Here is a 22,323-nt window from a genome sequence, read left to right as displayed (position 1 = left end):
GTGACACAGTCTGCCCAGGGAAGTGGTTGGGTTACCATCTCTGGGGGTGTTTAAAACACAGAGATGTGGTGCTTGGGGACATGGCTTTAATGGTGAACATGGCAGTGGTGGGTTAATGGTTGGACTTCATGATTGTAAAGGTCTTTTCCAGCCTAAATGATTGTATGATCTCTGGGTCAGTATCAGAATTTTCAGGTAGATCTCTGCAGGCTATAGATGTATTCATTTGTGCTTCTTCCATATCCATAGGTTTCTGTGGAAGTTCTGCAGCAGTACATTTAATAATGCAAAGAAGTTCTGCAGCAGGGCTGGCCTCTTCTGTTTTGTCCTGAAAATATTCCTAAAGGTGTATTGTGCCTTCTGATAGTTGGGCAGTTGCCAAAATATCATTGGGATGCTGCCAGTTCTGCACTGCAGTGAATCAGGAACCTGATTCGTATGTTGTGTTGTGGATACATTTTTTGTGGGGAATTTTTTAGACAATGTCTATCATTAAAATAAACACATTCAAGGACTTGGCAGTTGTCTCTGTATGAACAGACACTGAATCAAGGCTTCTTAATAGTGTCAGTGATCAATGTTACAGTCTGTTGGCTTTGCACAGCCAGTTCCAAATTTGTGTTATTGTTTGACCTGATTTTGAGACTTCCTTGAAGGATGACTGAAGTAATGGTTTTGCACCTTCTTTACTGTAAATGCTTCACTGAAAGCTCTCATATTTTTGTTGTAATTCTGAGAACTTTGAGGGACTCAAAGCTTTGGTTTTGGAGATGCATAAGAAAGTTGTAAGATGTAAGAACAGATCTGTCTGTCTTGCCTTAAGAGTGTTTTGGGTGCAAGATCATTGTATTTTGCTGCTTCTGTAATAGTTTAGGAGACTGCAATTTTTGTTCTGAATTTTTCTTCTGATACAAAGGACTAATTCACTGTACAAGTTTAATATCAAGACTTCAATGACAATAGGTCAATTAGCTTGTGTGCATATATTTGTATAATGTATTTATTAATTGCCTGTTTAATCCACTGTCTTAGACTGACAGGCATTACTGACACTCTGTAATAATCTCTAATTTGACCAAAATTCTTGTGTTATTTCATTGATTTTATTTCAGAAGTGAAAAAAATTATAAATAACTTAAATACTATTAAGAAAAATATTCTTCTGATTATTTTTTTCATTAAAACTGAGGAATTGTTTACTATGGTTCATTTTTCTACATTTCCCATTGTTGCAACCAGGAGTCAAGACACAAGTTTTCATCTTGTGTCCATCTGTAATATATAATCATGGACACGAGTTGAAATATGCACACTGTTGAGTGAAAATCAGAAGTTCAAAATTCTGAGTTACCAGTTTTGTTACTGAATATATTTTAACTCTGTCTTAAATTTATTCTTATTTCTAATCTTCACTCTAAATATAACTTCAATGTGTTCATATAAGAAGAAAATATTTGAAAATTGTGTGTGGGTAATGCATCAAGTACCAATCTCTTCTACTTCTGTGTTTGGGAGATACCTCTTATTGTGATCAAGAGCATCTGAAATGCTCTGGCAGGTGTCAGGTAACTGCTTAACTAGCTTAATAAGGAGGATTAGAGGCACTGGTGACAGTGTAAGTAAGCAGTTTTCTGGTTACTCTGTGTTTGAACACTACAGTGCTAGTGGGCAGGATCTTCAGGCAATGAGAGAATTGTTCAGCTTGGACATGTTTGACATCTGAAGGCTAATGTCTAATTCTGGCAGTGATTATTCAGTTAAAACAATAAACTACCTATAGCTGTCAGCATAGAGAGGATAACCAAAATGAGCAGAGAGAAACAGACAGATTAATCTGCTGGAACAAGATCCTATGGAGCATGAGCTTGCAGAGCAATGTTCTTTGGGATTTCTTCTTGTGTAGTGCTTAAATGTCTTAAAGAGCTCCCAGTTCTGACATGTCAAATTTCCATTGTTTCTGCTTCTCTCACTTGGAGACCTGGGACCATGAGCAATGTCTTTGGAATTAGTCTGCTTACTTTCTGGAGTTTATTCTACTTTGGACAACACTGAGTATGATTACATGAAAATGTAATAGGTGCACCTTGGTTTGTAGGTTATCAAAACAATTACAAGTGTTACAGATTGTAGGATGATGGTATTATATATAGTTAATGTAAATCTTGAATGAATCCTTTAGTGGTTGGAATTTTAAAGACTTACTCTTTCCACAAATTAAACTAGCTTTTTCACTACCAAGAAATTGTTCTTGTTGAATTCATGACCTTTTTATGGCATAGTTTGAAAATAGCTCTGAATGGAAGGCAATTCTGGATGTTGAGGATGACTAAATTTAGGGGTCCTGCCACCATCTGGAGTTGCTGTAAGTCCAGTGTTGGAGAGACAATGACACCTCTGTTGCTTAGGTCTCAGGATAGACCCAAGTGCAAAAGGAGTATAAAGCAGTAATTATATGGAGGAAATTTCCATGCTTGTTTCCACTGAGACCTGCATGCTACTTAGCTTTTTTCATGTGCTGTTTTAAAGGAGTTGGCTGAGAAGCCAATGACCAGAAGGTGGGCAGTAGAGGAAAGACTTTTGTTTAGCACGTGCTTTCAAGTCCAGGTACTGAATTTTGCACTGAAGTGATGTCTTATTTGACAGAATTAAAGCATGTTTGACAGCAGTAATCACAAAGACCTGCAAATTCTTGCCACTGTGCATACTTATGATGTTCATTATCTCAGTTGAACCTGAGTGAGTAAGCTTGTGCTTAATCTGATTGGTTATTCCAGAGGTTTTAGTAGTGCTGTGTCTCATTTTGATGGAGAATGAGAATGAAATGGACTGCTCTTTTAAAAATCTAGCTATTTCTAAAGAAGTGTTAAAGAAAAGTGATATATCAGGACCTGTTAGGATAGAGGAAGACACTACAGATGGTATAGATATTTGAGATTTATTCAGCCTTTCAACAGGCTGATTGAAATCTTTATTGTAGCTTAATATTTTGGAGGGTTTTTCAGCACCTTAAGTAATCAGGAAATCTGAAAGCTAAAATTGGAACACCTGTGCTACTGTAGACAGATGCATTACAGAATTGATTTGTGTGCTGGACATGTTTTCTTGTGAAGAATTTCTTTGATATGCCGTTAATATATAATTCAGATATATAGTTACAAATGTGTAGTTGCAAGCATGCAAGTGCTGCTGATTGCTTTATATAGAAATAAAATATTTGTAATTAGAAAATAAAGCTTTAGTTTTAAGTAGTGTATATGTAACTACTTGCTGGTCTGGGAATAAGAAGCTGCTCCTTCTCAGGGCATAAATAGATCATAGCATGAAGTGCTGGAGACTGTGAGAAAGACTGCAAACTTCTTGGATTTTGTCAGTCTGGAGATTTATAAGCGCTTCTTGATTTTTGAACTTTGAGTGCCTCTGAGGTTTCAGAGAAAACAGTCATATGCTAGAAAATGTGAAAGCCTCAGTCTGAAAATACTGTCTAAACTCATCAGGGCTGACAACCCAGTGATGTCATAGGCCATTGCATAATGACATAATTGAAGTTTCCAGACAGAACAGTTAGTGTCAGCTATGAACTTTCTTTGAATAGTTCTGTCCTCAGTTTTTTGTGTGATTTTCAAAGCAGAAAGGTGTCCTGTCTGGCTGCAGGTTGTAGTTGTGTTAAAGGACTACGTCAAGGGAGCTGGGCAGGGACGCACTATGGGAAGGCATGGCAATCCAATTTATGACTTTCCATTTCTAGCTCCTGAATTCCTGTAAGTCAAGTTCTCTGGCATTCTGGGAAATTATATATAGATTCCCCAGGAAATCCTCTGCTCTAGACAGTGTTTTAATACAAAAGTTAAGATTTCAAGGAAATTTATTCAAATTTTGTTCAACTAAAGTTCAGGTTATAATAAAACCTGCACATTGGTGGCTATTTTGGTATTGGCTTTCAGTTTTGCACCACAGTAAGGTTACTGCTAAAACTGAACATTCTGAAAATTTATCAGTAGGTAACTCTATCATAGTAGTTAACAAAAGAAGAACATTAAATCTTGGTACTCGAGCCTTTTGTTGTTGTTTCTGCAGAACACAAATCTTATTTTCAGGACAGAATGAGTGTGTATTGATTTTGTTGTTCTTACTGCCCCTAATGAGTGACTTTGGGGTTGACTTCATTCTGATTCTCTGCAGGATAAATTGCTTGTGTCATCTAACTTTCTTGGCAATAAATCTTGTTTTCTGTAACTAGGGAAAGTGGATATCTTTGCTGCTTTTGGTAGGCTGTATAACTTTTAACAGTCCTACGTTTCATCCAGATAAACACCCAGGACAGGAGCTGAGCTGAAGAAAGCTCCCAAAACAAACAACAACTTTCCCTCGGTCTTATGTACTTGAGGCAATGTATTCTGTCACTTAAGGCTAACATGTAGGGTAAAGTCTTGCTTGAAAAGGTCTTTGTATGCCTGCTTGGAAATGTACATATGTCAGTAGTTCCTGATTTAAATTGTTCCTACTCCCACTGTTCATATGGCCCTGCAGGAGTGAGGGAGGGAGCAGAGAGGAATTCAAAACTAGAAAGGAAGTGCTGTTTGCTGGGTTAGGTGAGCTTTGCTTTCAGCCAGATGTGAATCATGGAATCATTAAGGTTGGAAAAGACCTCTAAGATCATTTGAGTCCAACCATTAGCCCAGCACTGCGAGGTCTGCCACTAAACCCTCTTCCTAAGCAGATCTACACATTTTTAAAATACTTCCAGGGATGGTGACTCAAGCATTTGCCTGGGCAGCCTGTTCCAGTGTTTGGCCACACTTTCAACATCCAATCTAAGCCTCCCCTGGGGCAGCTTGAGGCTAACTCTTGTGCTGTTGTTTGTTGCCTGGGAGAAGAGCTGGCCACAGCCTCCCTTCAGGCACTTGTAGAGAGTGATAAGGCCTCCCCTGAGCCCCTTTTTGTCCAGGCTAAACACTCCCAGCTCTCTCAGCTGTTCCTCACAGGACTTTGCTCCAGACCTTTGAGCAGCTCCATTGCTTTGTGGAGCTTTCAGTGCACTCCCAGTCTCCTTGTGTGTGATAGCTGCTGCTTCAGTGGTCGTGGTGATGCTGGCCAGCAGTGGCATCCTTACTAAACCAGTAATAGGAAAGATCTTACCTCAGCAGATGTCTTTCCTTTTTACATCAGCTTGACTGACAGGTGCTATGGACCTTCCCCTTCACTCTTGAAAAACCCCTTGTCTCTTGAAGGATGCCTTTGTGGAAAGGTCATCAGCATCAATCCTGCTTTGGCTAATTCCTGATGAAGTGCTTATGTGGACTTAATGCCCTCCTGCAGACCCAGTCAGGGAAGTGTCCTGTCTGCAATACAGCCTTTTAAGAACAATTTACTGTTGTCTCTTTGGCAGAAGAAATATCTTTAGGACAAATAAAGTTTCTAGGTTCTTCTGTGGGCTGCTGGGGTAGGCACTATTCTAGCAGTGAAAGAAAACTTTACCATTAGGCTTATTGTCTAGAATTCAGTTTTAATGTTTAAAATCAAATGTAAAATGTGAATGCAAAGAAAACCTTTCAAATATGAGTCTTCTCTGTTGGGTAAAATGGGTATTTGCATGAGTCCTCAGGTGGCCTGGAGAAGTACTTTTGCAGTTCAGCATCTGCTTCTTCTATAGTTTCTTCTGTCTTTCATGACAGGCACAAAAGTTCTGAAGAATGCAAATGCATTGTTGATGAACAAATGTCAAGCATAGTACAGAAAACATGGAAGCTTGACTGAAAGCCACATGATGTTTGAATAGGATTGTGGAAAGCCCAGAATCCTTAAAATGGAAAGAATTGCACGTGTTTCTTGTGACAGTATTGTCTAGCAAAAGCTGGCTGCCAAATGGCTGCTTTGAGGCTTAATTCTAATCAACTGGGAGTTTAACAAGTGTTAAAAGTGCAGGAGTTAAATATATTTTCATATGAAAGGAATAGATCAGTGTTTCATTTGCCTTTTTTTTTTTTTTTCTTCTGAGAGAAGCCTGTGGGTTCTGGAGAAAGAAATGTGTTTGCTATACTTTTGGGATTTTTTCAGATGTTTAGCTCAAGACTATATTAAGACACTACTAGTTGTAAAAAATGAAGAGTATTAATACCCTACCTATATTCTTTGCTCTTGAAGACTTGGAAATATTTATGATGTTTTGGCTGACAGTAAAAATTTTAGAAGAATACAAAGTGTATTTCAGGGAAGATACCTTGAATGCAGACACATTCTCTAGTAATATTCCACTACTGTGACACAGCTATACTGAAGTTTTTTTTTTTATTTAGATAATTAAAGTGTTGAGTTCAGTAGATATGCATGATTCAAATAGCTTAGAGCTTAGAAATTCTCAAATGTAACTGTAAAAATAAAACCAGTTAAGTACACATAAAGCAAAGGGAAAACAAATTCTATTACATGGTATTCCTCAAGTTTGATTTATTTTTTTAATCAGTTCATTTAGCTGTCAAATGAGCAGATGCTTAATTTGATTATTTACAAATTGGATAAAGTATGGTGTTCATGACAGATAAGTGAGAAGTACTAACAACTTTTGAAGAGCCAACTTGCAGAGAAAGAGAATAAACCTGTGAATTGGCAAAAAGAAGAGATGGACGATTAACTGAGTCAAGATTCATGCTATGTGTGATTAAATAAGAAGAAATCAAACCATTGCAGTTGAATGCATAATCATTCTAGGTGTTTGTTAAATGATTCCAAGTTAGAGTCAAAGGTAGTCTTAAGCATTTGCATATTGAATATACTGACTGTATATATTACATATACTGACTGGTGCTTGTGAAAGCCAATAGCTGCTTTTCTCTTTGAAGTTAAAAGATGTCCAATGAGAAAAGACAACTGGAGCTCCTTACAAATAGGTGGTCTGAGAGAGGATTTCAAAAAGTTAATCAGGTCTTCAAACGAAGAAGATAAGAGCTTGGATGTTAGTAGATTTGCAAAAGTTAAAATACTTGCTATTGGCTTAATTTTTTTCTGCTTCAATTATTTTATCATTGGAAATGCCTTTCTTGAAGCATGGGAAGATCTTCTAGATTACTTGTGCTTTAGAATGATAAAATCTGTGACCCCATGTTCTGTTCTATCAGACTACACTTTAATACTTGGTCAAACTGCCAGATTTTAGGAAAAGGAAAGGCATAAACCAGCCCCAAAACCACAAAACTTATTATGTGATAATATAATGTGCTGTAATCCACATGGAAAAATTATTATTCACATTCTAGTAGAGTTACTTCCCAGGTATTTGGGAAATAACTTTGTCTGTATCCATTGCTGAAAATTTATATTTCAAAAACTTTCAACTGTGATAATTAGTCCAGATTATTTGTATGTAGAATGGCAGGTATTAAAGAACATAATAAAAACCCTAACACACTTCCAGTTCAGCAGCAGTGCTGTTGTGTGACTGTCAGCATAGGATTTGAGGGGAAAGAAGGAAAGTCTGAAGATGCTTAACTTTACTGAGGTGCATGTTCATGTTTTTCAGAATGATATTTTTGTTGCAAGTGCTGTTTTTCTTGTGTTTAACCTGGTTCTCTGCACTTATGCACAGTGCTGATTTTTCTAGACGAAAAAGTTTGAGGGTGATACAGACCCATGTGAGAAGCAAGTGAGGCACATTTCAGAATAGGCAGCTTAGAACACTTCAAATATGTGAATCAAAATGCTGTTGTTTTAACAGTGGGACTGTGTTATTCCTTTGTTCTCTATGGTCTATCAGTATAAAGAAGTATTCCTAAAATCTTGATTTTGAAGATGCTGTAACTTCTGGTGTGTGTGGCTGACCAGCCTCACTTCACTGGTCAGGACATTGGCTGCTAGAAAAGAAATACAATCTCCATCTTTTTGTTCAGTTCCTCTGTTCTTGGCCATAGATTGTGTTCCCTCAATTTCCTCTGCTAATTTTCTATGTTCCTCTCCTTTCTCTCTCATGCTTGTATAATACAGTGGAAAATTAAAATAGAACATGTTTTTAGATTGGATGGCTTGCTCTCAGCTCTTTTAGACTAGCACATTTGTTTTGAGGGCCTCTGTATGTACTTCTTAAATTGCAGTTCTTCAAATGAAAAATACACTGCTAACTTGTACATTGCCTACTAAGATTTAAGATTAGGTTTTAATACTATGCTGTCATAATTGTTAAAAGATGTGGGCTGTTCTTACTTGAAGTAGACCTAGTTGTTGCTAAAGACTCGAGACATATAATTTAAAAAATGAAGGTGCTACAAATTCATTAAGTAATCTGCATCTCTTAGTGTCACTAGGGATGTGGTTTTCCATAAGAAAGCTCATGCAGTTCATAACAGTGAACTCCATTAGTCGTGAATTCAATTAGTCAGTTTCTCTGGAGGAAGCAGGAGTGGTAGAAACTGAAGTACAGCGGAGAGATTCTCAGCACTGACTGTCAGCATGGAATGAAACTTCTACTGCACCTATTTCTGGTAGCCTTGGTCTATTTTATTTTCCTGTCCAAACATTATTTGAACTCATTTATCCAAAAAGAGTCTAATATGAAAAGGATTTTGTATTACTCAAGGAGCAACATCTGAATCTACAGTAGAATGAACGGTGCCTGGATGACAAAGTCTTCCTCATCCAGCTCCTCTACAGGTTGAAGAGAGGGGAAGAGAAAGTTTTTGCCCCTTCTGTTGGGAATTTATTCTGGTGCCAGGAGGAGATGTGAAAGGGGCAGTGCTCAGCGGCAGCAGATAATGGTGACTGGCAAATCTGATGTAGGTTTGCTATCTGCAAATGTCTCTTACCTTGTAGAAAGGCATGCTGATGCAGAGAGGAAAATTTCTGTCTTGAAGAAAGGCTTGAGAAGAAGATGGCTAGTATTGGGAAAAGATGCCTTTATTTATAGAGGGAATGATGCTACAGCTCTCTTCAGCAAGAACTGAGGACCTGTCATTCTTCTTCAATGTATTTGATAGAATACAGTACAGTATATTTACTGTAGCTTGGCTTCCTTTAATCACTTACAGTTATATTTAATTTGAATTGGGCTGTTATCAAATGAATAGATAGATGCTTTTAAGAAAGTCAAGTAAATTAAACTGAGCATTCTAATAATGTATATGTTTGCATGGAATAGTTTCATGGAATTATTTTTTAAATAATTGAATTGTGTCTTCCTTCCATAGTTTGGAGTGTTTTGCCTCTTTGATGTCCTTTGTAGTGCAAATTTGGTGCTGCTGTGAGTAATTAAAATCAAGTGTTTTAAACTATGTTATTTTTTTTTTTTATTTTATTCCAGCCCTGATGATATTGGCACCTGTTGGTATATCCTGCTGTCTGGTTCAGTCTTCATTAAAGAATCCATGTTTCTTCCAAGGAGCAGGTATGTCAGCTATGAATGTACTGCATTCTGTATTTTAAACATAAATCATGAGATGCAGAGAAATTTTAGGATTAAAGGCAGTGTTTTATATTTAATGAATCACAGAAGAACAAATCTAAACACACATCTCCTGCCTTTAGTAGCTCTGGTAACTGTTTCATGCCCATAGCTAGAATTGAAAGCCCATCTTTGCGGACAGTGTATAACTGTCCAAAGTGTCATGCAGATGTTGTTGATTTAAAAGAAAAACACCTGAAAACCTGACAAATGGGGTGAAGTGCTGAGTAGTTTCTTCCTGTGAGTAATCATTCTTCAAATTATAGAATTTGGATGTAGATGTTTTCCTTTACTTACTGTGCACAAGTCTTTGGTGTATGTTTTAGTATATTCTTAGATCATGTTACTGCAGGTTTTGCTGTTTCTGTATAACACCATGCAAATGGATTTTAAATTAAGAGCAGTTTCTTAGATGGAAAAAAAAAATTGGGTGTGAGGTGCTCAACATTTATATTGCTCCAGTAAAAAAAAAAATTACTTATTTTGAGCTATGATAAAAAAATGCAAGTGATTGCAAGGATTTTAGACTGAAGTGACCAAGCTTGATCATTTTAATGGAAGCAGAGCAAAATTATTTTAAAATATGCTGGTTATATGCATATTCATTCAGACTACCATTAAAGGCTGCTTTGAAGTGTATGGCATGTAATAAAATTTGTGAAAGGCAGAATGAAAGAATGACCCATCTCTGTATAGTATCATGATAGGGAAAGAACTGGAATTTTTTAAACAACTTTAAAAGGTGGGAAGCCACTTCATGGCTAGTGTTGGTTGGCATATTAGACATTAGAGCTTCAAATCTGCCTTCCAGTGGGAAATGCAGGTCTTGGGACTTCCATTTGATGATGGGGGCATGTTCTTGGTGAAACCAAGTGTCTTGTGTCTGTCAGGCACTGCTGATAAAAAGGTTTATTAGATGTGCCATCGAATAATTAATGCTGAAGGTGCAAAACTGATTATTGGAAAAAGTAGCACAACAAGGGATTATAGGAGCCCTACTTCTGGCAGAGTGGAAATTGTCCCATATGTCATCCATAAGCAGGCAGTGCCAGGACAAAAGCTGACAGAAAGTGCTACTTTAAGATATTAGGAGAAGAGATATTATATATCTGAATTAATGTAGGGTGGCTGTGTATAGTCCATGGCAATATCTTCTGTTTCTCTGAAATACAGCAATGCTTGTGCCTCACTCCCTTGGGCACCTTGAAGAGAGGTCAGATTTAGTAAGATAAACAATGAGCTTGAGACTCTTCCTGGTAGAATGAACAGAAAATTACAGATCCTGTGGCAGTAAGCAGAGCATTAAGTGCTGTTCATGTGGAGAAATGTGTAAAATGACATCTGGGACAGTGTGTAATACCTTAGTGAAATACAGGCATGGAATTTGTGATACAAATAGGTTTTACAGTTGTAGGTGAAGCCAAGTAGATGTCAAAGCTACTGTGTTGGGAAGCAAAGGCAACAGAGACAATTTGTTAATTGAAAAAGATAATTTAAAACCATGAGAGCAAAATTAAGAAACTTTAATTATATGAGATAGAAAGTCTTTCAGGAGAGCAAAACCAGAGCCTTTCTAGTGAGGGGCTTTGTGCTTAGAAGCTGTAGTCATTGAATGGTAGGTGAGTGCCTTATTAAAATTTAGGATGAGGTCAATCAGGTTTTTTTCTTTCTAAATGAGTAAGTTGCAATTGGGCTTTGAGCTCATCCATGAATAAAAATCTTGGCAAAAGTGAGAGGGCACCCAGGTGAAAATTCTGATCTGGAATATTGGCGGCTAATAAATGATTTATTGATTGATTGACTTATTTAGTGAGAAAATGGCCTGATAAGAAAATTAAATTTTCCAGTTTTACTTATGCTGCCAGTAAACTGCTGGGAGAGAAATAGCAAACTGCTCAGTTATACAAGCCAGGCAGAAGAGAATGAGTGGCAGAAATACCAAAGTAAGAATTTAGGGTGCTCAGAAAAAAGAGAGTGAGACCTAATGAAAAGGCTGCTGTCCAGAAAGAACTGATAAGGTGGTATTCTGGAATCTAAGCAGTAGTGTCAAAAGTGGACAGAAGATGGTTACTGGATAAGTGTTTGCTGAAACTGACTATTTGCATATACAGGGAGTAAAAACTTCAAGGGCCTTTTTCAGCATTGCATAATTTGTGCATCTTGATGTCCTATTACTGCTGAAATGAGCTGGCTGTGGTTTAGCAAAAGGAGCCCATCCTCATGCATCACTGACATCAAGGGATAGGGAGAGACCTAAACATTGCAAAGTAATTGATTTTGTTTGTCATTTGAGTAAACTAAATTTGCAGTAGTAAATTAATATTTACACTATTTTAATGTGGGCTTTTTTCAGGTTAATCCATTTTATCTTTGCCCTCTAAAAAGCCACTAGGATATTATTTTGCAACACGTCTAACTTGTGATTAAGAGAGCCAAGAAGTCTGTGTAGGAGCAATCAGATATGTAGAAAGCAAGAAGTATGCTCCTTTCTCCAAATACAATTGACTTAGAAAATTCTCATTTCCCTAACTTTTTTTTCCCCAGAGCCAAATGTAATTCACCCCTAAGCGTCTCACCATCCAAACCTCCTCATTTTTCTCCCCCACTTTAAAGCTATTCTCTCTTTTTTTGTCAACCTGCCCCATGCACCTGCAGTAAATCCCTTTGGATGGTTCTCTGGGCTGCTGGTCCTTGCTCAGGCTGAGGGCTTCCCCATGCCTGTCCTCCTGACCTCCTCAAGCTCACCTTCACTGAATGATGACTGGGCAGTAGCTGACCAAATTTAAAATAAAACAAGTGTTGTCATCCCACTAATTCCACCCCCACCCCAACCCCTGAATTTCAAGAGCATTTGCTATTTTTCTGGATTTCACTCCTTTAAAATGAATGTATTTACATGCCAGAGCAAAAGTCATATGTCAGAGTAACTTAGACAGACCTAGTGGACAAATCTGCCTACAGCTTTGGAGGTTTGTTCTCAGTCCTGTGCAGAATTTGCCCTTACTCTTAAAACTTCATGGCAGTTGGCATGTGAGTTAGCAAAGAACAGGATAGAGGGCTCTCACTAGATTTGAGCTGAGACTTGCAAGTACCTTAGTGCATTTGACTGCCTATGCTGAGCATATTATTTGCATTTGGGTCCTCTGTTAGCTGATCTGCTTGCATTAGTTTTGGATACAGCATCCTCAGACTGGTTGGTGAGTAACACTGGAAATGCTCTTTTGTTGTATATGTCATGTCAGGTAAACTTACTGTATTTCTTTCTTCCAAATCCTTGTGTCCCTGGCTTTCATTTCTAGTGTTAAGGTACCATTTAAAACTCTTTCATTAGAGACACTAGATTTGGCAGATAGTTAATATATAGTTGGAGAATAAGAATGTTTTTAAAAATACCCCCTTCCCCCACTACAAAGATATCTAAAAGCATAAGAAATGACCACCCCCCTGCTTTTACACTGCTGTGGCTTAGGAGCAGCACACCCTAATTTAGTGCCCTCCACCCAGTGAGAGTCTCCCAAACCAGACACCTCTCACTCCCCTCCCTCTGCTGGGAGACACAAAGGCAGAGATCATGAGTTGGGATAAGAACAATTTACTGGGAGCAGCAATGAGATAAAATGGACAGGAACAGCAGCAATACTACTAAAACCCATGCAAATAAAAAATGGTACAGCAGTCCAAAATGAACCAGCTTTGTAGGATATGAGATATGGGAAAATAGTTACCTCTTGAAACAGTTCAAAATGAGTGTCAAAGCTGCCAATTTTTGCCAAAGTTTTATAATGCACTGGGTGACTTGTAAAATTACTTGTAACTAGCTACTAGGCAAGTCTTTAATTCCAAATTTTAAAAAAATAAGTTGTTCAAGATGGGATATTGGAATACATGAAGTCCTAAATTGAGTATTTAGCTTTAGAAACTTTAACATCTAAACTGTGTCTGAATTTTTTTTTGAAAATAGCATGAGTTTAATTTTATTTCCCTTTTGTAATACAGTTTAGCTTGTATTTGTTCAAATTCCGAGCCATCAGCTAGCAAATAGTGTTCATAAGATAAGGCAGGATTTTATTGTCTTTAATTTATTATTTTGGGATAATATACAGTCCATGATTTTAAAGAATTGTGCTCTGAACAATTAAAACTGCCAGTTTATTTGGTGACATGAGGTAAAGCTTTATCTTGTTCTCCTGTTTAATTTCTGTGAATTACAACAGTGAAATTTGACAGTTTAGTATGAGGAAGACCATCCCTCTTCCTTTCTACCTCTTTCCCTCCATTTTTCCCATTAATATCTACAAACTTCTTCATTTACTTTAACATATCAGGCATATATTATGTTAAACTAAACATCCCTAATTCTTCCCTCCCACCATGACCATCAAACTAGCACAAATTAACACTCAGTGCCCTCATCATTTCCCCTGGGCATCTGTACCCTGAAGCAGTTCACATGGTAGAATGAGGTTTATGTATGAACTCCAGAAAATAAATGAGCAGAAAATGCAATTCCCTGAGGGCTGTCCTGGCTCTCCTGTGTTTTCACGTGGCCACTGACAGCAACTGTGTGACGGTCCCTCTGAATGTCTTTTGGAATGGCCTCCAGCTTGCCTTGGCCTGCTGCATGCTCTCACCACGTTTGGTCATTTGCTTGGAGTTCCTGTGTGGTTTTTCTACCAGAGCTTTGCTTCTAGTGTAGACTCCACTGGGTTCTTTTGTGTTCCTTAAATGGGAGCTCCAACACCAGAAGGGTCTCCTGATCTCCCACAGCTCTCCTTGTGCCTGCTCTTGGCCTCCAGAGGATGCAGCCATCTCTTAGCAGAATACAAAATACAGAATTGCTGGGCAGTTTTTCTCAGACTGTTGGCTCTGGTACTTGGGGATTTCTGCTTTTCTCCTGGATGCTTCCCAGCCTGTCTGGTAGTGCGTGCTGTGCTGCTCGGGCATCCCGCTGTGCTGATTGCACCCACAAACCAGGCTTTAGTTTGCACTGGTTGCTCATCTGCTGCTTCCATCCTGCAGCCTCCTTTCCTTCCCTGCTGCTGCCTCCAACCAGTCCTCCTCTCACTGCCTCATATGGCAGTGGAGAGCTGCTTTCCCTTTGGCAAGTTCACAGATTTTACATACGGGAGTAATTATTTAAGCTTTTTCCTCTAATTAAAAGATTTAGGTTTTGAAAGTGAAAGAACATCTATTTTTCACGATTTTCAAAATTAAGAGGGATGTATGTGTTTAAATATTGATGGTTTAGCCCTCTGGTGTTTCCCATACTAAAACAACTTAAAAAATGGAATGGAATATCTAATCATAGATTATAGATAATAGAGAGTCATTGAACAAATTAAGGACTTCTTTTGAATGGGTGTAAAGCAATAGAAAAACTCAGTTTATGCAGAATGTTTTGTCCTCATCCAAGTGCATCCTCATTAACTTATGAAAGTAATCTTTCAGGATAAAATTTGTTAGGGATTTTGGCAGACTTTTTTATTTTGACAGGTAATGAAAGTGAGTGTAATGGTGCTGGAGCAAAGCCCTTGGCTATCTACATGCATTTATAGAGCTTTATGTATCTGAAACATACTTCCTAATTTTTGTGATGTCTGAATCATGCTGTTTTGTGTGATTTACATATATCTAACTGGTGGTGTATTTATATTCTGAATACGGAATTGCCTTTGATTTTTTGAGTCAGTAAAATTATGCTGATAGCTCTAATCACAATGATAAAATCCTTCTCTCACTATGACTCATATATTTGCAACTTAGAATTTATTAATATTGGCTATTACTGGCTGACACCTATGAGATAACAGAATGAAAGTGGGATTTTAACTGGGAGTGATCAGTATACACAAATATTTAAACCATGATAAAATCCCCTAAAAAGGGATTTTTTATTTTTTTTTTTCCCCTGAGCAGGAAACAGAATTTTAGAACAATGAACTTGTGGAAAGCTCAGTTGTACTTTTGAGAACTGCTGGTTTAGTTGTTTAAGCTGCAGAGGGATTTGATCAAGAGCTGTGTGGAGCTTATTTAGCTTTCTCCAGGTTCTGAGTTGCTTATGGCTAAGGATTTGCAGCATTGTGATGGAAACATTGAGACCATACACTGGACATTCACAGAGACAAATAACTTCCCCGGTTATAGTTTCAGAGAACATCTGTAAAGTCTGTTTAAGAAGTTACTTGGAAGTGCATTGGGTTTAGTTTGCCCTTGAAACTCTCTGTCTTGAATAGAAAACTTCACTATTTTTGCTGCTGTTGGATTTTCCTGTGATCTGTTTGTTGTATTGGTGTCTGTATCAAGCTGGTGGTGTTCCGGAGCCGTGCTCATGATTGTCTCTGAGGGCTGGTGGGAGAAGGCAGGGAGTGTGGTATTGTTGTGGGCTGACCCCCCTGCTGCCTTGTCCTCTGGTTTGAATGCCTTGGTTCAGCATTTCAGTCCCATCAACTGAAACTGAGGCATGCAGGAGTGTGATCTTAGGGTTTAATCTAGGAAAGATTGAGCTCATGAGCTGAAGGAGGAAGCTGGAAGGAGTAATGATGTCAGTCCATTTATGACTGTGGCTATCATGAATTACTCACAATGAATTTTAAGTAGACATTGAGAAATAAACACTAATTGCTTTGTACTGTCTGCATTTACCCAAAAGACTGCATTTGTCCTTTTGGATGGAGATGTTTACTGTTACCTGCAAGCAGAAAATTGGGTGTATCACAGCACAGTGTGACTGATTACTTATTGAGACTCAAACTCCTAGAGAAAATAAAATCTTGCTTACAAGAGGTAGCATTTTACTGGGAGTGCCTGATCTGGCCATCTACCTTGAATTTGCTCATCTGTTGGTGTGATGGTCAGTGCTGTCACTGAAATCCAGCACTTGCTCGTGAGGGTCACTGCAGCCTTCCCTGTGAGGTTCTGGAGGAGCTGGAGCTGGCCTGGGGCTGTGGCTGAGCCCAGCCCCCTGAGGGCAGGCAGGGCATGTGGGGAGGGTTTCAAGTGAGTCTGACTTCATCACTTCTGACACAGCCAGCTCTGGCTGAGCTGAATTAGCTGAGCCATAAATTGATGGGCCTTGTGATGTCGCCTGCTATTTCAGCAAAATTTGTGATTCAGAGCACAGGCTACATGTCACCCAAAAGTGTTCCTAGAGTTTGCAAAAATGGTGTACAGGTTTCTTAAAATATGAATACTTAAAATTATTTTTACAGCTAATTTATCCTTTATCCTATCCATCTTCTGTTCTGCTGAGTAATTGAAGAGTTTACTGAGGTCTGAGACTGATCATGACAATATCTGAGGTGTTGGAAAATAGAAGAGGAGACAGTTCCTAAATGATGAGATTGGCTGGTGTCTGGTGTGGTTCCTGTCATATTTCAGTGCTACTGGAATTTTGTTTTTGTGGAGCTGATAAAATGTTAAGGGACTTAATCTATTACACTGGCATCTTCTGAAAACAAAAATAGAAATTCAGCGTTGTGTGTCTGGTGCTACCAGGCTTTCTGCCAAGTTTGTAATGACAAGATAACAATGAAGCTGAAAGTATCAAATGACCTGGATATGTTTTCAGTGAGCCTGAGTTGTTTTGATTCCTCTTCAGGAGAGGGAGGCTTTCAGGGATGGAAATGCCCATGGTAGGAGAAAAGCAAACTTCAGGAGCTCTCACAAATGCAAACCTTATACCAGTTTCTAGCTGTATAAACTTAGAGCTGCAGACTTCTGCCTCTTTCTATACAAAAGACCTGACGATGGGCTTGAGAAGGTCTGGATCACCTGCTGGTGCTCAGAGGCATTTGTGGAATGTTCACAATAATTTCTTATGCTTTCCATAGGGGAGACACCATTAATTGGTGGTGCAGAGCTTGCAGATTCAAGAGATCCTTGGGTTTGCTGTTTCATAGTTTCATGCATGGTGATTGTAAGCTGGGTCAAGATGACAATTCCTGCCACTTCTAAATGCCACTGTCAGTGCATTTAAATAAGTAAAGTAGTTAGGCTTTTCTTACATTCTGCTTTATTCACTTCAGTGCTGTTTATCTTCCTCATTGAAACTGCAGCTCTATGAAAATACTTAAAAATGAAGAGTATCTACTCTAATGAAAAAATGGCACTTGTGATACAGAGCATAGAAACAAAGTACTCAGCACTATAAATCCAGACTACTGCTTTTTGGAGAGTTTTGCCTGTGAACCAATTTAGGTTATTTTTTTGCATTTACTTTACAGATTAGGTATAATGAAGATTTTTCAGTGGGATATTGCCAATGCCAATGAAAAACAAAATCTAAGATAACACAGGCAGTAGATTTTATCTTGTAAGCATGAATGTATTTTAACAGCTCAAAGTAACTGAAAAGGACCATAAGGAAAAAATAAAAATAAGCAGAAGAGTTTAAGAACCTAGATTCATGGGGCATAATTTTGAGCAGAAAGGCAGGAGAGGAAAAGAGAATCCTTTAAGGTAGCTGATAGAGGCAATGTAATCTTTGATGACTCTGACTGATACCAACTCTCAGATCCCATTTCTTGAAATCTTAGAAAATTTGGGTTAAAATTTTGACTAATTTTTGAAAAAAATATGCTGGAATAATGGTGGGGGTTTTTTTTGGACTTTTTTTGTTATTATCTTCCCCCACCCATCCATCTGGGTGCAGAAAACTGGAAACACTCACCTTTTTCCTGATGACATTTTATTCTTGTTCAAAAATTTTGGTGCTGTTTAGCTGATTGCCTGGCTTCCAAAATCTGCTGCTGTAAAAGCTGGCCTTAAAACAGTATGGTTTCATTACTGACTCTTCTTTTTAGCTTATTTTGTGTCTCATTGGCTAGAAGCACCTTCCTAAACTCAGCATTAGGGTCTCTAATGGAGCATGTCACAATTTGAAATCATTAGGAGCAACATCTAAACAATCTTGGAAACATTGTTCATCTTGGTTTTTGCTTTTACTACTTTTCTGTACATTATAATTATATATTATATATTTTATTTCAACAGTACTCGCACTTTGAAATTTTCTTTCTAAAATGTCAGTTTTGGTTTTCATATAAAAAAACTGTTTTCTGAAATTGTAATAAATTGCTTGCATACAAATGGGGATGTGGAAAAAATACAGAACTCTTTTTGAGAAATTACGTAGGAGAAAATTCTCTGTATAATAAAGTAAATGGTTATTTAAAAGTTAAATGTGAGACCCATTACATCAGGGTATCTGCTACTGCTTGCATTGTTAATTATAAGTATCTGTCTGAAGAAAATAGTTGCCTTTTCACAGTGGATATTATGTCCTATTATGTAATCTCTTCCTTCTGATTTAAGATTTCCTCTGATTCAATTTAATAGTACTTAAGGTTTTGAGTTGTAGTACAGACCTGCAAAACATCAAAGCCCCCCTCAGTTCCTTGGGAAAACAGCATTATAGGATTCTTGCTGAGGTCCAAAGAAGACCCTGTTTGTTTTATGTGTTCTCAGGATCTCTGGACAAGTTTTAGAAGTGTAATGAACTGAAGTAATCTGGTTTTTGCTTACCTCAAAATTAAAACAAAAGGAACTGTGTGCAAAAATAGCACAAAGAATACCAAAATGAGAAGTTATACCCAGGCAGAGAGAGGGGACAGAGGACACTGCCTTTTCTGTGCCTCATGTGAACCTCTCAGGATCTAAACTTTCATAAACTTAATTTTAACTTAATCTAGATAAGCTGAAGTAATGATGATGTTTACTTGTGTATTTGGAGGACTGTAGAATAACTGAAAGGAATTAGAATTATTGTCTTGATTTTTAGCGTGATTCCACTACTGTAATTTTTCCACAAATTGTCTTTTTAACAAAGTTGCTCCATATTGTAGCAGATTTGAAAATGTCTGAGAGTTTTCTTGCAGTTGATACTAAAATTTCCAAATGTTTCTGAAAAACAAATCTAGGGGTACAAGACATGGTATACCATTTCAAGTGAGGAATAATTTATTTTCAAATTATGATATAAATAACTAAAACGAAATTGTCACTACTATTCCACTGGTTTACTTTGTTCATTCATTCACAAATATACCTATGTATCTTGAATACATCAGTTCTGTGCACTAATTTATGGAAACTTGTTGTTGAAGGAAAGTGTTTAGCTTTCCATGTGAATGAATTAGTTGTATTGAATGAGTTAAGTGTGTAAGTGTGTGTGGAAAGTGTCAATATACATGGTCTTGTTTTACTTCTAAAAACCTAGAGGATGTATCAAGTTATTTTAGTAATTCAAAAAAACATGAGAATTTATAATACCTTAACTATGAAAGTCTAGGGGGACATAAAAATGCTTATTATGTATTTTTCAATATAAAAAGTCTTCATTTAGAAACTAGCATCTAAAGTCTTTGTGTGACATTGGAAAAATACTCCTCTGTTTTAATGAATTTCATGAATGTTAATAAGCCAAGCTGTGTTTAGACAAGGTCTTGCCTCTTAAGTAATGTTTTCCAACAACTTCTCATTCTTTGAGACCATTATGTAGATCTTGTGATGTCACAGCAGTCTCCGTGGCAACACAGACGTCATTGACATGAAGCATAAGCAAAGCTGTCTTTATTCAAACCATTTATTCATTTATTTATTTGAAAGAATAAGATAAAAAGTAGGTTAGGAAAAAACTTTCATCTTTGAATGTTTTCTGAGATAAAATAATACGAGAACTTCTAATTTAAAACTAAAATAAGGGTAATTTTTCCCAAAGAAGGATCTATTCCCAGGTGTGCTGATGAGGTACCTGCCTCCGAGCATTCTCTTCTAGATAGGTTGCAAAGCTGAGGTGCTGCAACAAGCTAAATTTGTTGTTGCCTCTACTAGCAGGTTCCAATTTTGTTTGTTTATATAATTGTATGTTTATTCTGTGAACATATATGTTGAATTCAACAGAAGAATGCCATCAAAATGTTTCTTTAGTGTGATATATGTAAAAGGGCTGTAAAGGAACACTAAGTGGTATTCTCCTCTGAAAAGTATTCAGGATTACCTGCTGCTATAAAGACCCTGAGAGTCTACCCTTTCTACAGTAAATTCGCAAAACATTTGTTATTTTTAAAAGCACGTTTTCATATGGGATTTTAAACCATTTTTCACCTTATTGTTTTAGTTTTGATGTTACATTATGAAAAGTAACAAATGTGAAACTTTATACAATTACTTAATTTGTCTACCTAAACTAGTCAAACTTGCTACCATATTCACTCTTGTAACCAGGTGAAATTTTAAAATTAACCTCACTTTTCGAAACAGTAATCTGCTATTAAAAAAAACAACTGTGTGAAGATCATAAATCACATGTTTTAGGGGTGACTGAGAGGACTTTCTAGGGAAACAAACCTCTAGAATCTAGCTAATTTCAAATTATTCAGTGTGTTTTCAGGAATTTCTTTTGAAGTGTTTTCAGTAGTCAGCTATAAATTAGCAGATTAATGCAACCTCTGATCTGGGTTGCATTTGCATAAGAATTAAATCCCTATGAGTATTACATAGATAAAGCACTATAGTCTGTCATCTGTAAGGATGCTAACTAAAAGTGTTCAAAACACTGAAGAGGTTCACTAAAGTTTCCAGCTGGAGTTTAGCTTCTACACATTTTTAGCAGGAATTATTTAAGGCGTTAATTTCCTATAAATGTGCTTATTCTGTAGTTTTAATATGGCCTGGTTAGTCATCCAGCATTCTCTCTGTCTGTTTGCTGGGTTATTATCCTTGGCACCATGATTCCTCTTCCCCCACAGGCAGCAGGGGGTTTGGGTCCCTGGTCAAGCAGGGAGCTGCAGGGATGTCTCAGGCCCTTTTCTCTTGTGAAACCCTCCTCCCAGGTATTATTAAGTGGCGTGTACTTAGCTGTGATATCGCAAGTGAGTCCCTTCCCTGACACATGAGCTGTTGTATCTGGGACTGTAAACACCTAAGCTATCCTATGACATTGGATAAGCCTAATCATCCTTATCCATGGTATGCAGTGAGCTCATGTCTCCAGGATTTGCAAGTAGTGACAGTTCTGCAAATGCCTCTTCAACTTGCCAGCATCTCAATTTTCCTTTCAACTGGAAAGCATTTCTGTAAAGCAGCGACTTGCTTTTGCTGAAAAGAGTGCTATAAATAGAATAACGTTGTAGGAATTAAATAAGTTGAAGGAAAAAAAAAACCCTGATCTACTTATTATTTTGATATGCAGATGACCACTACATTTTTGTAAATATTACAAGCCAAAAGCAGCTTGGGCTTCCCTTGCATCTTTACTTGCCTTTCCTAAAAGACAGGCACTAATTCAAATGAGAATCAAAGTCAGCCTATATTATCAGATAATTTGATGTTCTGTATAAAGATGCCCTGTCTTTCAGCTGCCAAACTCTTTCTTTCACAGTTTGCAGTGTGCAGCTCTAAGTGTGGGGAAGCTCTGCTGCCTTCCCTCCCTCCCTTGCCTCATCCCAGTGGAGCGCTGTTCGCGTTAGAGTGGCTCTGCATGCATGACGGGCTCTGCCTTTTTTCTGAGGGGTCAGAAAATGGCCACGCCAAATTTAGTTTTCATCAGAGCACTTATGCCTTCCCCTGGGAATGGCTTGTGCATGTACATGAGCTTCTTAATTGTAACTTTCTTTTTTGCCTTGGCAAGGATGAGTTGGACGGAGGTCTGGGTTTCAGAGCACACTGATGTGAAACCCGGCTAAACCTAGCTTAAATAAAGAAACCTAGCTAGAATAAACCACGTAGAGGGGCGGATGCTTTTCATTCTGATCTGCACACACCAAAATGAAATATGGTAGTTCTTAATGGAAAAGATTCAGTCAAGTTTCTCCTCCTGCATCCCTTCTTATCTCTCTAAATAAGAGCTAAAAAATAGTCCCCATTGTGTTTCCCTTCTAGATGTCTACTTACTACTGCTC

The 22,323-nt window shown here is 37.7% G+C and overlaps 1 protein-coding gene across 7 annotated transcripts in view; it reads left to right on the top strand.

The window, feature by feature from the left end:
- RAPGEF2 (Rap guanine nucleotide exchange factor 2) overlaps positions 1–22,323 on the top strand; it is a 185,085-nt gene that overhangs the window by 65,608 nt on the left and 97,154 nt on the right. For all 7 annotated transcript variants that reach the window (XM_054296002.1, XM_054295998.1, XM_054296001.1 and 4 more), the window contains exon 4: positions 9,284–9,367. In XM_054296002.1, the coding sequence (XP_054151977.1) occupies positions 9,284–9,367 (84 nt within the window). The remainder of the gene's footprint in view (positions 1–9,283; positions 9,368–22,323) is intronic.

This window comes from Melozone crissalis, unplaced genomic scaffold, assembly GCF_028551555.1.
Source record: "Melozone crissalis strain CALT ecotype California unplaced genomic scaffold, PUWL_Pcris_2 ptg000006l_1, whole genome shotgun sequence".
Classification (NCBI taxonomy): domain Eukaryota; kingdom Metazoa; phylum Chordata; class Aves; order Passeriformes; family Passerellidae; genus Melozone; species Melozone crissalis.
The sequence above is the reverse complement of the archived record's forward strand: the minus strand, read 5'-3'. Positions and strand labels throughout refer to the sequence as shown.